Source organism: Silene latifolia, chromosome 3 (genome assembly GCF_048544455.1).
Source record: "Silene latifolia isolate original U9 population chromosome 3, ASM4854445v1, whole genome shotgun sequence".
Classification (NCBI taxonomy): domain Eukaryota; kingdom Viridiplantae; phylum Streptophyta; class Magnoliopsida; order Caryophyllales; family Caryophyllaceae; genus Silene; species Silene latifolia.
In genome coordinates, this window is record NC_133528.1 from 27,615,926 (window position 1) to 27,633,022 (window position 17,097).

General features: G+C 37.9%; 1 protein-coding gene across 1 annotated transcript; it reads left to right on the plus strand.

The window, feature by feature from the left end:
• The first annotated feature begins 10,493 nt into the window (after nt 1-10,493).
• Nucleotides 10,494-12,690, plus strand: LOC141647450 (uncharacterized). The gene is made up of 2 exons (XM_074455628.1): nt 10,494-10,796; nt 11,538-12,690. Exon 2 carries the CDS (start codon nt 11,698-11,700, stop codon nt 12,415-12,417), a length of 720 nt encoding a protein of 239 aa, XP_074311729.1. The 5' UTR covers nt 10,494-10,796; nt 11,538-11,697; the 3' UTR covers nt 12,418-12,690.
• Nucleotides 12,691-17,097: the final 4,407 nt, after the last annotated feature.

The following is a 17,097-nucleotide window of genomic DNA, read 5'->3' on the forward strand; positions in this document are numbered from 1 at the left end:
TCACTCCGACGCCCAAGTCAGTAAACTTAGATGTATAAGTTGCATGCTAATTGGCTAGGAATATATCGTAGAGAGATAAGGAAGATTATACCAGATGAATAGTGTATTTAGGTCAAGTTGTGTATTTCTGGATTGGATCCTTTCCTCAATGAAGGTTGAGGAGTATTTATAGACTTCACCTTTTGTCACGTAGTGGCCAAGTGGCCAAGTGGCTAGCAGGTGGAAAGACTGATCTACCCCTCGGCCGAAGGACCTATGGCTGGCCGGCGGGCGCTGGTGACCCGCCGCCGAGGGGTCTTGGATATGAGTACGCGGATATGTGTCCCGGCTGGCAGGTTGTCATGCCGGGACCCAGGTTGGCAGGCCGATGGGTCGCATCGGCTAGGCTGTCTAAGTCGTTGACTTGCTGTGGACATCTTTGACCTTGCTCAATATGTTGACTTGGTCAGCGGTGCAGAATATGCCCCATCAGATAGGATAGACCACACTAGGACTTTTTATTGTTTTTACGTTTTCATTCTTATTGCTTTTCATTCACATGCTAGTTAATGCATCATTTTCCGCCTAAAACCAAACCACCTACTATTAAAATGCATGAAAATTGACTCATATAGATAGTATGTTAGTTTTCATGGACATACAGATGTCATTTTTTAAGCCATCACCTTAGTTTATTCATTCTCGCATGCTAGATATTAGTTCACTTAAAATGAATTAAAATAAAGTTGATGGGATCTTCCTCTAAAATGGAAATTGAGATTAGTCTTTATAAGGGCAAACAACTATGAATCTCTTCTTCGTCGGTAGGCATAATATGACCCCTTCTACGTTGGGTAAGTAGTTGTGTTGACTTAGTTTACCTCAACATCATAGTCCGAAGAGTTTCTCGTGATTATGATGGGCTAAAGATAGAATTTACAGAAATTTATCGACCAAGAATTCTAACGGTAGAATTAGCTAAAAGGTTAGCTTATCAATTTACAGAGAATTGAGTCTTGGGATCATTTATATAATTCTTGAGGGAGGTCAATTGTATAAATGTTTTAAGTCTTCGGGTTATGACATTAGTTCATTAGACTTAAAATTATAAACGATGCACATGCTTATCATTTTTATTCTTCTTCTCGCAGTATAGAACACGATTATTTTGATAATACTGTTACAACTAAATGGCTGGAAATAACGCAATCCCAATGCCTAGTGCCACACTTGATCGCGAGTCCTGGCTGGAAGCTTTCATGGACCACATGAATCAGTCCACGCGACTGAAGAATGAAGGGTCCAACTTTGCGGACTGGGAGGCGGCACTACGGAATGCTGCCATTGTTACTATAAGCTAAAGTACTTAACTGAGCCAATACCGGTCAACCCAGGCCCCAATGCAGGAGTCAACGAGTCACTCGCTTATATTGACTTCGTTATGGAAGCGGGTGCGATAAAGAACGTACTCATATTTGCAATACCAATTTGCAGAGACGCTTCATTGCTCAGGGTGCGAACAAGATTTTCACCACGCTCACTAACGAGTTCTCAAAAGCACCGAGAATCGTTACATATGAGCATACCTGTCGCTTCTTTGATGCGAAACTCCAGAAGGGCCAACCGGTTAGCCCACACATTCTTCACATGATTAAGAATGTCGAGAAGCTAGAGGCTCTTGATTGCAAAATCAGTGAGAGCATTGTCATTGACCGAATGCTTCATTCTCTTCATGGGTTTTGCCCTTTTCAGGGCGAAATACTACATGAATGACTTGAAAAAGAGTTCTCATGAGCTACACTCCCTTTTCGTACAGACCGAGAAGGATATGAAATTGAGTGGGAGTGTGAAGCAGGATGTTCTCACGATTTTCAACAAGGGTAAAGGTAAGGGCAAGACTCATGGCGACCTAGCTGTAGGTGAGCCAAAGTTTAAGAAGCCAGGAAATGGTAAGAGTGGGCCCGGTGAGACTAGTGGCTCACAAGGCAAGGCAAAGAGCAAGGGCGGTGACATTGAGTGTCACCATTGTCACAAGACTGGACATTGGAGGAGGAATTGTCCCGTGTACCGTGAGGACATCAAAGTAGGCCGCGTCGTTCCTGTTGGTATGTCATCTTATATTCATATGATTGAGATTAACCATGCAAGTTTCGGAACTTGGGTACTAGATACTGGTTGTGGTTCTCATCTGTGTAATCATTTGCAGGGCTTAAAGAACATCATACCTCTCGAAAAAGGTGATGTGGACCTGCGAGTCGGGAATGGAGCACGAGTTGCTGCTGCCTCGAAGGGAACATATGTAATCCAACTCCCTAGTGGTTTTGAGTTATTTTTAAATAACTGTTACTATGTACCCAGTTTATCTAAGAACATTATTTCTGTTTCCGTACTTGTTAAAGACGGTTTTGCATTTTCAATAAAGGATAATAGCTGTATTTTCTCTTTCAATGAAATGATTTATGGCAAAGTAGTTTCCATGAATGGAATTTACATCTTAGACCAAACCACGGAAGTATTACACGTGAATAATAAGAAAATAAAGGTTGGTGACAAAGATCAAACCTATCTATAGCATTGTCGAATGGGACACATAAATGAGAAACGCGTGAAGAAACTCGTCGATAATGGGACTATTCCCGCATTCGATTTTTCTACATATGGCACGTGTGAATCATGTCTCATTGGCAAGATGACTCGAATTTCCTTCAAAGGTGTAGGAATGTGCACTAGTGACCTATTAGGACTCATACATACTGATGTTTGTTGACCTATGTCAATTACCGCTAGAGATGGCTATAAATATTTTATCACTTTCACGGACGATTTGAGTAGATACGGATATGTCTACTTAATGAAGCATAAAAGTGAGTCCTTTGAGAAATTCAAGGAATACCAAAACAGGGTACAGAACCAACTGGGTAGAAAGGTTAAAGCACTCCGTTCAGATCGGGGTGGCGAATATCTTTCAAATGAGTTTGATCAACACCTTAAAGACTGTGGAATCGTTCTACAGTTAACTCCACCTGGAACACCTCAATTAAATGAATGATGTGTCCGAACGGAGAAATCGAACCTTACTTGATATGGTTCGATCCATGATGAGTCACACGGTAGTGCCTGATTCATTATGGGGATTTGCTCTTTTGTCAGCTGCTCTTATACTTAACCGAAGTCCGACTAAAGCTGTCGACAAGACTCCATATGAAATGTGGAAGGGAACGGTCCCTAACTTGTCCTTTATTCGGGTTTGGGGCTGCGAGGCTTATGTCAAGTGGAGACACGAGGATAAGCTCGGCCCGCGATCGGTCAAGACATACTTTATAGGTTATCCAAAAGGAACATTTGGTCATTACTTCTATTCGCCTACCAAACATCGAGTTTTTGTTGCGGCTAGTGCGACGTTCTTAGAGAAAGAATTTCTCGAGAACAAGACAAGTAATAGAACCTTCGAGCATCGGAGATTCCGGAACCAACAACCGAGGAACAGATGGAGGAAGTTGTTCCTCCAACTCGATGATACTGATTAATATTCCTGAGGAACCTAGGAGGTCGGGTAGAGTCTCTCATCCTCCGGACAGATACATTGGTATGGTCGAGGAGAATGACGTTTTACTCCTAGAGAGTAATGAACCCGCTACCTATAAAGGTGCTATGACCTGTTCCGACTCAAAGCTATGGCTCGAAGCCATGTAATCTGAGATGGACTCCATGTATGAGAATGACGTATGGGATCTAGTTGATTTACCTAATAAGTTAAAACCTCTACAGTGCAAATGGCTTTACAAAATAAAACGTTCTGTAGACGCGCAACCAGATACCTATAAGGCACGACTTGTGTCAAAAGGTTTCACTCAATTGCAGGGATTGCATTATGATGAGATTTTTGCACCTGTAGCCATGCTACGTTCCATTCGGATAATCTTAGCGATTGCTGCTTTTCATGATTATGAAATTTGGCAAATGGATGTGAAAACCGCCTTCTTAAACGGTTATTTGGAGGAAGAGTTGTACATGGTGCAACCCGAAGGTTTCATAGATCCTGAACATCCTAAGAAAGTATTCAAGCTTAAGCGTTCCATTTATGGACTTAAGCAAGCTTCTCGGAGTTGGAATCATCGTTTCGACCAGGTGATAAAAGAGTATGGCTTCACTCGATCGGTCGAGGAACCATGCTTGTATATCAAGTCGAGTGGGAGCAAGATTGTATTCTTGATATTGTATGTCGATGACATACTCTTGATTGGGAATGACATTCCTCTCCTATCTTCGGTTAAAGAATGGTTGAAGAACCATTTCCAGATGAAAGATCTGGGTCAGACACAACGCATTTTGGGAATCCGTATCTACCGAGATAGATCACGACGGACGTTATCACTTAGTCAGGAGTCTTATTTGGATAAAATTCTTGATAAGTTCAGCATGACCAACTCCAAGAAGGGGAACCTTCCAATGACGACTGGGATGCAGTTGAGCAAGTCTCAGTCACCCACGACGCCTGAAGGGATTGAGCGCATGAGTCGTGTTCCTTATGCATCTGCAATAGGATCGATCATGTATGCCATGATATGCACACGTCCAGACGTGGCATATGCATTGAGTATGACGAGTCGGTACCAAAAGACTCCAGGTGAAACACACTGGATAGCTGTTAAAAACATCCTCAAGTACCTACGGAGGACTAAGGATTGGGTATTGACTTATGGAGGCGATACTAAGCTATGCGCAATCGGTTACGCAGATGCTAGCTTCCAAACGGATCGAGATGATTCAAAATCTCAGTCCGGGTTCGTCTTCACTCTTAATGGTGCTGCGGTCAGCTGGAAGAGTTCCAAATAGAGTGTTGTAGCAGATTCTACTACTGAATCCGAGTACTATGCCGCTTCGGAGGCAGCAAAGGAAGCGATATGGATGCGTCAATTCTTACAAGGACTTATAGTAGTTCCTAGTTCGAATGACCCGATCACCATCTATTGTGACAATAGAGGTGTCATCTTCCAGGCTAAGGAGCCAAAGTCTAGTAGCAAATCTAGACATGTACATCGGAAAGCTCACCTGATCCGTGATTACGTGGAGCAAGAGGAGATAGTGATAGACAAGATTGCGACGGATGATAACATCGCGGATCCTCTCACTAAACCGTTGAATTATGATAAGCATGTAGGGCATGTTAATTCCATGGGAATTAAACGTGTTCCTGAGTTGTAGTACTTGATTATGGATTTGATATATTATCTTTTTCATATACTATTTATAACTTCATCGTTTTATTTATAATATTTTGTTTTTCATGTGGATTGTACTGACAACATTGAACGCCACAAAGTGAACTGAATTACATTATATTTGTTTTGGTCCGTAATCGCCAATGTGAGCTGATAACTCCGCCTATTATATTGTGCAGTCGATTGATGGTGGGTTCAACGAGCCATAAGTCAAACGGTTGGTGATCGATTACTGAGATGCGAGATTATAACGATACCTCGTAGGATGACTTTTTGTGACAACGTAATGGAGTCCTAAATGTTTAAAAATATTCGGTGCCAGGTCGTGGATAGGACATCCATTGTGTTCCTAGAGTCGATTCTTTTGACTATCGACTGTCTCTTGAGATTAAGGCAGTTTTTGGGTGACTTTGGTTTCTTTCTCACGGTCTGCCGTGAATCGGAGGCTAAGTAGATTTTTTCGGGTCATTTCATACGTGCTTACATCTGCAGGATTCGAGTTGAGGAAAATATCCAACCCTTATCAGGTATAGTTATTTCTCGGGGCCACTCGAGGAGTTGAATCGAAATGCATGGCCATGCTCGAATGATGATTCGTTTATCAGTTAAGTTACTCTCTAGTCGGGAAACCACTCTTGATAATGATCGCTTGTAAAATACGACCTTTGTGAATACGGATTTGCAAATTGTTTTACATTGAGTGGGAGAAATTTTAGGATATGAGAATCGGTTATCGCACATACACTTGTGAGGACAAGTGGGAGTTTGTTGGAGCTTGTGTCCTCCACAAATTAGTGTGATAACATTTGTAAATCTCTTACAGGTTCACAAGGGTATACTTCGTATATTTAATCAGTTGCTTAACGTTTACCTAATAACGGTTGGCTTGTTAGAAAGTTTGACATTATTATCATACAGATGGCGGTGATCAACTGGTCCCTAAAGGTCACACCTATAGGATGTGTTTGAGAGATGTGATTATAGAAATATGATCACATTGATGCCTAATATGACTAAACAGTTAGTCAATGTGTTGATGAGACAATTATTTAATGAAGATTAAATAATATTAGTTGAGACAATTGCTTGTCAATTCGTAAATTGAATATAATAAGTTATATTTAATTAAATGTATGTAATGTTAGCTTGGACGAATTAATCTGTTAATTCATAATTAAATGTAATCAGTTATATTTAATATCAACAAGATGAATGTGTCATAGTGGTAATAGTGACGGTACACAAACCAAGAGGTCATGGGTTCGATCCTCACTAGATGACAATTTAACACATTTTATACATTTTTGGAATAACCAAAAATAAGGAGATTACACTCCTTATTTCGGTTATATGGGCCGAAATTAGGGAAGATTATATCTTCCTAATTGACTCCCATATTTCGGTTACCATAAGAAGGAAAGGGAGATCATTATTCTACCCTAATTCTTTTTAATCTAGCCTCCTCTCTCATCAGTAAAAACACAAAACAATATAATTTTACAGAAAATTTCAGATCGATTCTAGCATAATCAGAAGGGCATATCTCATATCGTCTTGGGTGCAACTGATACACGAATACCTACTTTGATATTGTTCTTAGGCCATATTTGCTAGGACAAGGTTAATTCTGATCCTTTATTTTGTTTATGTATTTTATTTATGACTAGTGATCGTCTTAATTAAATTCGTTATAATCCTTCATTTTAAGGGAAGTATACAGATTATTTCCCACAAGCATCTGGTTGCTTTGCAGGCATGGCATTCTGAAATGTGGGTAGTTCAGAATACGGATCATTCAACATCTTCATTAGTGAGAATTTAGCCCGAGTGGTTATATACAGATAAACAAAGCTAGTTAGCTAACCTTAAATCTTCCAAAAGATGATCTTATTGAGAATAACAAAGCAAACATGATTAAGAATATCATACCCCTGGATAGGCAACACTCACGTGAGGAGCAGCAACAACATCACCATTTTCTTGTCACGCCAATCCGTCATTGTTGTCTCGCCATCATGGAAAATCTAGAACTCACGAATCAAATTTGATCCAATCAAAGCAGTTTCATATATATGATGCAGCAACTGCAAAACGTAAACAAACAGCCCAAAATCATTTAGAATTTGAAACATTCAAAAATGAACTTTTCTAAAATTGAATTAAACCACCCTAAATGTAACAAAATCAAGCTGATCTTACCCGAGTATTTCAGAAACAATTCACCACATGGTTGATCTGTTCTAAATTCGACGGGCATAACCCTATAAATTTGATCAATCAGACACCCCAAATACGAACTCTAAATCGAGTCGATCAAACAATGGAAAAGTGAATTGAACTATCCAAACAACTCAAAAAGTGAATAAAACTATCTAAAAACGAACCAGACACAACCGATCATACATACCTCAGGAATCCGAACAAACAATGGAAAAGTGAACTAAACTATCTAAACAACTCAAAAAGTGAATTAAACTATCTAAAAACGAACCAAACCAAACCGATCATACCTCAGAAATCCTAAATTGATTGACATGCCCGAGTTGCAGCAAATAAGGCGCACTGTGGCTACTTGAATGATTGGGTGATGAGTAATCAAATGATGAAGATTAAATAATCGGTATAATCTGTAACACCCCCTTACACCAGGATGCCTTACCAAGAACCATTTCAGTGTATGAAGGTGTCACCATCTCGGTTTCCCGAGGGAGTAGATCAAATTAGACAATAAAAAAACGTTTATAAAATATTAATGTACCTTATTCAATACAACTCTGTACAAACCCTTTATACAAAAGATAAAGACTACTACAACTCATGTTGCAGCACTTCTAGATTGGTAGCGTGATGACTCGATCCCTCCAATCCTAGCAGCCACAAGCAACAGTACCTGCTAAGCCAACTGCTCACCATCCCAGAATGGATCACCGCAGATACCACAAAGCAACACGGGGTCAGTACTGACTAACCAACAGAAAGGCACGCATACAGAGTAACCAACTGATCATCCTCCAAAGTAACCAACTACACACCGAAGTGTGTAGCCCTGCCAGATTACTCATCGCAACAGGTAATCCACTCCGCCAGTGGGTGACCGCAGCCCATCCCCACCTAGTCCAGCTCATCAACGAGCGACTATCAATCCCTGTCCCTTAATGTGCACATCCCCTCCCGTGACGGGTTCCACGGAGGGCGAACTACAGTGTGAAGCCACTCCCGCAAGTGACTCCACCACAATCACACACACAGCATCACAACTGTCACAACATCACAACCGTCACAACACAGCCACACCAACACCGGCACCACAACACCCAACGTCCGATGATCAGCAGATACAAAAATTATAAAACATATGCAATCTCAATCAATTAACAGTACTGAGTAGGAGAAACCCTACCTCATCGCAAAACATGAAAGACATCCATACACAGCCAAGCAAGACTCCAATATGCATCCTACAACGATAACCATTCCCCATTATACAGCTATCCTCGAATCTATCAAAGAAGACACAAGGCAGAGACTTACCTAATAACACGCATCGACGGCGACGTAGACAACAACCACGCACGCAACCTTCCTAAGCAAATCCCGTCTTTCCCATGATAGAGGTGTAGGCTAACTATATGAGAGTGTATAGGGATAGGGGTGGTAGGAGAGAGTAGCAGGCTAGGGTTAGAGAAAGAGAAACTGTCGAGAAAATGGGGAAAATGAAATGAATCTCGCGAACTTGTGTTTTATATTAACACGTCGACAATAGCCATACTTGGTCGAGTACTGGAGTACTCGGCCGAGTAGGCTCTACTCGGTCGAGTATATGCGATACTCGGTCGAGTAGCCTCTGCTAGGTCGAGTAAACAATCCTATAAGACTCATGTAACAAGCTTGATCCCTCACCCATTCATCCCTACGGTCTGTCTTGGTCAACATGGTTGGTCAACAGAGTCCTTGAATATCTTGGGTATTACATAATCGGTAGAGGAACAAATAATGAATGTAGTAAAAAAGGAGAATCGGTAGAGGAAATAAAGGAGAAGTGAAGATGTAATAAGGGAGAATGAAGGAAAAGTGAAGATGAGGAATTAGGAATTAGGAATTAGGAATTAGAAAAAGAAGAAAGGATGAAACAAATGGGCTAGATGAGTGGTAAGTGGTAACACAATAGTTCAATGGCTTAGATGGACGAATGGCACTATTTCTAACAGCACTATTCTTAAGGGGTATTTTTTTGGTCTTATTTTTTCAAGTTCTCACATTTTAGGAGCTAGGGATACTCCATTTTCAACCTCTCCCGTCCCCTCTTTTAACTATAAGTCACGGTTGATTTAATCTCGGCAGTATTTCACATTTTTTTTGGGCCTAAATTCACTTAAGGTACCAAAATGTGAATAAAGTGTACATTAAAGTATTAAGTTTTAAAAACCTTTCATAATGTGTTAAGTTTTAAAAAGTGTAACATTAAAGGGGGTTTTCATCAATTGATCCTTTAATTACTTATACTTATACTCCACTTTTTTTTTTCTTTTTTTTTTTTTAACTAGTTCTAACTTTTGACTACGAGTTTGGAAAATGGAATTTTTTTTCGTAATTTATTTTCGCAGTACGTATTTTACTCATTACAGTACTTTTTGCACGAGACTTTCCATTATTATACCCTACCCAAAAAACTCTAAACTTAATTCTTTCAATTCATAACCTAAACAACCTCCCCAATTAATCATTTTTTTTCAATTATAAATGATAATTTGGATTTAAAACAAGTATTTTATTCGTTACGGAGTAATTGCAAATCATTTATCAAATTAATAAATTCGGACGTACACAAATCCGGAGAAGAATGCTCCACTAATTGATCAAGTAAATTGTTTTACTGGTTGCCACGATGATTTCCCAATCAAACTAATTGGTACACTTAATTCAAATACTCTACAAGATATACTCCGTAGATTGCAAGAATTGATGTACGACAAGTGGGTTTTGACGGTCAACGAAGGTGTCTATACTCAAATTGTACGTGATTTCAGCCCCCTCGATAATCAACAATACTCGATGTAAATTGTCGTGGTGTCTGTGAGGGCCAAAGTTAGGGATGGTGGTTGGCCAAGGAAGCATGGTGAGCAGGTGGGTGGTTGCCGTATAATATGATTTAATGAGATTTTTCTTTAAGCAGTACAATGGAGGGTAGAGAGGAGAGAAATGAGAAGGGTATAATTGTCAATTGTGTAATGTAATGAATAAAATGTATACTGTAAAAATTAACACTTTTTTTTATACCAAATCCAAAAAATCTCGTAAAGGCGGAACAAATCAAACTCTTATGAATTTTGTAACCGAGAATTCTAATGTTCTAGTATTCCGCAAAAAAGTTTATTCCGTTAAATTTTGAAACTAAAGATCGCGTTAGAAGTTATAACGGCCAGACAAACAATTAATTTTGAATTCTCTCCGTTTACACGACTAATTCGTCCGCCATTGATATCCAAAAACCTAAGGTTCAAGCTTCCAAACTATTATTACTGCTTTTACCACTACACAAATTACTCGAATTCGAAACCCTAATTCAAAATTTGATTCAGCATTTACCGATTTCAGGTTCGTATTTCTCTTACTTGGCTCTTATTCGCCAATTTTTATTATATTTGCTCGTTGATTGTTGATGAATTTAGATTTCGGAATTTTGAAGATTGCGTCAGTTGAATAATTGAATGTTTTGACCTTTTGAGTTAAGATTATTGACTGTGACTAGATTTAGTATGGATATGATGATATTATTGGATTTTATCTAATCTAAATTTAACTTAAATTCTAGTGCTGTATGTGTGGTATGGCGATTGCGTGCTTAAATTGCATAGGTTAGGGTTAAGTGGCCTATGTAGTCAGCTCATTGATTCCGTCTCGAGTCCGATGGGTCTTTAGTAGTAAATGTGTTAGGATTCCAGGAATGTGGGTATATAATGCTTGCTGCGCGAGATATCTGTGATTGCTGAGGAATACTATCTACCTTCTCTTGATCTCTTCTACCTTCCCCTCTCACAATCGGTTGAAATATTGTATATTTTGCCTCATCCATTTGCCATCCGACCCCACACTATATATATATATATATATATATTTGTTTAACCGGTTGCGAGAGGGCAAAGGGAGAAGGTTGGAGGGAGAAGGTAGATAGCAACCCTCAGTGATTGCTATTATCTTTTTTTTTTGTGCCGGAAATTCTGTAGTGCTTAACTCAAGGATAAATGATAGCCTCTAAACCACACATATTAAGTTGTTACGGTTTTTACGGATATTTAGTTTAAGGCGATAATAGATATGATTACTTTTTTTCTGTAGCAAATCCTTCACTAGGCTTTCTTCCTCCGTTGTGATCTTCAATTCCAGCCAGACCCTGCAGTGATCCCATATGTTGATGTTTAGTGCTGGTAGATGACACGGCTTCTGATTTCTAGGAATTAATTGAGGGTGGATTTTTAAAGTGAATTTTATATTGTAAATGGGCAAGAAAAAAGATAAGAGGACGGCTAAGAAGCCTTTGACATCAGATGATAAACCGGCTAATGTTGATGAGAATCAAAATAAATCCGAGATTATTTTGACTTCATCCACAGAACGAGAAGTTGAACGTCAGATTGCTGCAGTCAAGGCAATTTCCGACATGGAGGTCGACCACCTGCTTACAGGGCTACACTTGATTCGTTCATACTTCAGCGAAGACCAATTACAAATGCCTGTCCTAGAGTTTTTTAAGGAGAATCTACCTAATGTAGAAGTTGTTAAAAACAGCCAAGACGAGCATTTTGATCTAAGAAGGAAGAATGAAGCCGGTAACGTGTATACAAATATTACTGATGGAAGGGACATACATGCCTCCCTTTTCCATCATATGAGTATGGCCTATCCTTCCGTCTCTGCTGCAGGACAGTCTTTTGACGGGCTTCAGTTTTCAGCTAAGACAGTCAAAAACCATGTGCCCGCTGATGATCTGCAGTTTGGGAATTACTTGTCCCAAGAGTCATTTAATACTGCAATGCTGGGGATGCCAGAAGGTCTTCAGACTCCTGGTGCGACTAGCCAAAGATTGTCCGTAGGCATGACACCGAAAACAGTTAGATTGCCTAAACATGGAGAGATGCTTCTTTCAGTACACGGGTCTCCCCTTGGTGTTTATAAAGAAGATGACATGGAAGCAATACATGAGGTGGAAGAAGGTTGAATTAGGTGGTTTTGTTCCTGTTCCAAAAAGTTTTGGATCTTACCGTGAACCTCTGAAAGTTCTGGAAGTAGTACATTTTAGATTATTGACATACTTCAGCTTCTTCCCCCTTTTAAGTTTGATATCACTATGAATATTTCATTTAAGCCATTGTTAAGATCTGTTGTATGAACCTATGTTTTGAATAGGCGAATGGCTTTAGTTGTGTAGTAAGCCTAAACTAATGTATTAGTGTATGCTAAATCTCTTTATTCAAGGTTGTTATTCAGAGAATACCCTGCAATTCTGAAACTAACTCTCCACTTCTGGCGTGCTTTCTTCTTCTGTTTCTTGAAATTTATTTGATTGACGAAGAAAATTCTCAGTGGAGAACAGGGAAGTGACAGAGACAGAGCTGCAGCCAAAAAATATGGTTGACTGTTGGGACATTATTGAAGCTTCAAAGACTATGGAAGAGGAAGTTGAAGACGCTGAAGCGTGGAGATGAGCTGGTACTCTGGTAGCCTGGTAGGGTACTCTTTAACATTATCATTTTTTTTCTGCCCGACTGGATTTCTTTTTAGCTGTTATGCAACATGTATGTATACGTAAATGATTCTGATTGATAATAATAATCTCTTTTTTTTTAAAAGGAACTAGTGGTGTATTAGTATCATGTTGAATTGGGTATAACCTTTTAGCTAATGTATAGGCCTGCTTGCTTCTGTGTGAGTAAAGGAAATAATGTGAACAATATCATTAATAACTGCTTGGTATGCGCTACAAGCCTACAATGAACTTCCCTGCTTCTAATCATTTGAACTGGAGCAAGTATATTGTTCCAGTTCTTTTGGATTTGTGATGTGCTACTACGGAAAACATTTTAAAGCCCGTAATATTAATATAAATTTCTGAACTGCATGATCTCTGAAATGCTTGCACGTTCTTTGATGCTTTTGACTGTGTTGGGAGTATCTGTAGGGATGAATATGTCAAGGTAGTTAGTAGCAACCCACAGATTGTATATGAAAACCTTCTTATCTAGGTAAATCCATTTCACATCTTATGCTGCATTAGCCCCTTCTTTTTGGAGTTTCCCCGAGTTATGAGCATTGCCTTGTTTCTACTTACGCATTTTGCCGACTAATTCAAGATGGAGTTAACAGTGGGAAAGCTTTATAGGTGACTAGGTGAGCAAAGTGGACTAAAAATGATTTGGGTTATGAGTTTACAGTAGAATTATATCTCTTCCACATTGTTGCGTGTTTCAATGTTCAGATCCACTCAGGAATGAGTTTAAGTTCATAAAACATTGTTGAGCTCGAACGTAGAGCATTATGCCATTATGTCAACTAAAATTTGCTATCGAATTTGTTCTACTGTGAACGATACAGTACGTCTGGTGCTCCTTTACTCTTCCAGATAAATATATTTGGGTGTTTGCATATGAGAGCTTGAAAATCCACATCTACTGTCTTGTAATGTCCTGATGTCCACATCTACTGGGGTCTAATGTACCTGACAATCTCTGGGCGTCATTCAGATTTCATAAAACATCACTTTGTCTGGGTCCATTTTCAAGTCTAAGCGTTCAGTTGTCCATGAAGAAGATGTGAATAAACATCTGCTATCCACCTCAATAAAGTATTGAACAAAAGGGAAAAAAATCGCGTTGCTAATGGCTAATGCATTGGTGCATGATGTTCTTTTCGTCATCTATATCTAATAAATTTCTCTGGTTGCTGAACATATTATATCTTGTTGATAAAATGTAACAGGTCATGCAGCACTTTGAAGCATTGTTGGAAGATGGGACTATTTCAATGCATCTCCCTCAAAAGGTGACCTATCAACTCTTTGGCCCATGATTTATCTATGAAAGTTAGAGCCCACCAACATATTAGTAGACGAGAAGGTATGAGTAGTGTTCAAGATATGACTTAAAACACATGGTCTGTATTGAAAAGCGGATTCTTCTGGTTAAAACTTATGATTGATCATTTTCAAAGCTTGGATCTGGATTTCTTTCTATAGTTTTATATGAGGGGTCTTTTAGGGGTAATGCTGCTTTTTGCGGGTACAATTAAAATTTAGTCTAAGGAATGCCGCTAATATGATTAAGACATTGAGTATATTTTTCAGTTGGATTTTTGTTCTTCAAGAGTCTCTGCTTTTTATTTTATAAGGAAGCTGATGCAATTTTTGACGCAGTAAAAATTATAGATTTATGGTCGTTTGAAAAGAATATCTCTACCTCTTGTGTTTGTAACACGAGTAAGACCACGTTCAGCCAACCTACTTATCCAGTCATCAATGGGCGCCATCGAGACATTGCATTAATTATTTTCATCTTTTGCAATCATACAAGTCTGGGTCTGCTTAAAATCTACACTCAAGTTGCTGTCATGATTTCTTTGGAATGAACGGGTCTCTGAATCACAGCAAGATATATTGATGATTATTGATGCTTAGTCGTCTCATTTTTCTTCAATTGTTTATGTGAATGTAATGACCAAGTTTTTGACTTCTTTAGATGGTTAACTTAAATGAACGGTACTACGGTAGGGGAATCAGGAGCAGTGAAATTAGGTCAAGTGGACCCAAGTCCTCAGATCTGACTGATATCTTCTCATTCCTGTATGTATGGAAATGAAGAACATTCAAATCCAAGCCCCGGTTTCTGGTAAATTTTCTGTATGTCCTTTAGGGTGTCGGAATAGTTTTTTTAAACAATACAAGTACACATCTATGTTTTTCTAAAGGGTGTTTGGTTAGACATTATGTTATTGAATATTCACTTTCTGCATGAAACTGTCAACTTTTTAGCTTCAAAGACAGCGAAGACTCCTGTTGTCATCATCATTCCAGCATCTTATGCAAGGGTAATTTGATTATCGATCATTATTTTATCAGTATATTTATTCATGTCATTTTTGTTTTGCCGTTTTCATACCGTCTTTCTTTTTCGCGTTGACTGGTGCTTAAGACTCTTGTGCGGTTCTGCGTAGTTTTGTTATCATTAGATGAAGTGAATAACATTGTAAGGGGCCGTTGTAGACTGAACTACGGTTTCATTGAAATCTTTTTTTTTTTTTTTACCAATACTATTATCATACATTATTTTTTCCGAAATGTTTGAATTGCTACCTATTATCGCTTTGGCAAGTCCTAATCGTTGTGGTTCGATATTGCCTTAGATAACTTTTTTTTTTTTGTCAGTAGCCTTGGATAACTTGTCATAGAGTTTGAGGTAATTTAGGTGTCCAAACTTGCCAGAGACGGTGGATATATTTTTGGGATAAGCTGCCAATTTAGGAAAGTGCTACTGTACTAATTATGACTCTTAATTACTCTCATAAGAATATAAGATTAAGATTAAAGTAACTAATTCGCTAACACCTTTTCATTATGAAGCATCCCACTAAATTCAGTGTATCTAGTATGTGCAAAGAGCAACTCATTTAAACCTGAATACCTATAATACGAGTAAGGATTCTTTTTATTTTTTTAAAAAAAAATGGAGGTTTTACTTCTCAACGGTTCGGATTAAATCTAGGTTCGATTGAATGGTTGTAAATTTATTTGAAAATAAAAAAGTAAAGGAATAGGATTGGAATATATATACAATATAGTAATGCTTTGTGCGAGGAAATAGAGAGAAAATAATGGAGAGGATCTATTTCCCTATAGGACTCCCAATCCAGTAAGTAGATTATACATCCGATGTACTACCACTAATTATATAGTTTCTGAGCATTATAATAAAGTTTTTGAGTTTTGTTTTAAAAATTATGATTTTTACTATAAAGTTTCTGAGTTCATTCACTTAAACATTAAACTCAAAAAATTACAATAAAAGCTTAAAAACATTTCATATAAACTTAGTTAAATTTGAGTTTTGATAGAAAAAAATTAAAATCTAACTTATAAACTTTAGTAAGCTCAAAAAAAATTGTCATATGCTCAAAAAAAATAAAGTTTGAGGTAATAAGCTCAAAAAAAATACACATTATGCTCAAAAACTATAAAGTCTGAGGTAATACATCCGATGTATGTTCCTTTTTCTCCTCCCAATCCTTTGATCTCAATTTTGTATTTATCTTTTTATTATTTGTGGCAATCTATATATATATATATATATATATATATATATATATATATATATATAAAAGAGTTTTTTCGAGCGATTCTAGGCTGTCCACATCATCACAAATTAATTTAGGAAAGTTTTATAAATAATATTTTTGATGTAAAAAATAAAGTGGTAAATCTTTTAATTACTATAATAATATATATTTTCTATTTTATAGTCAAGCGATGTTTCTAATTTTTATATGAAAAATTTTACATTTCATTTGGAAAATAATGCCGCTAAAAAAATTATGAAAATAATATAATTAGATTCGTGGTAAGAAATGCTATCATTAGAGTATAACTTTCATATAATTTGCACATATTTAAGATGATGTACTTCTTAATATGTTATATGTTCTACATTGAAGTTATAAATATTAGAATTCTCCCACATCGAAAGATTAACATAAGGTGAGCTGATCCTATGATTATAAATAGAAGACATCCTTGGAACTCAGATATCAACCCAAAATCTTTTGAGTCTCTCAAATATTGTCTTAGAGAGCTCTTAAGAGTTAAGAGTTTGTAGCATTATCTCCATAATATGATATAAAAAATAACGTGGAG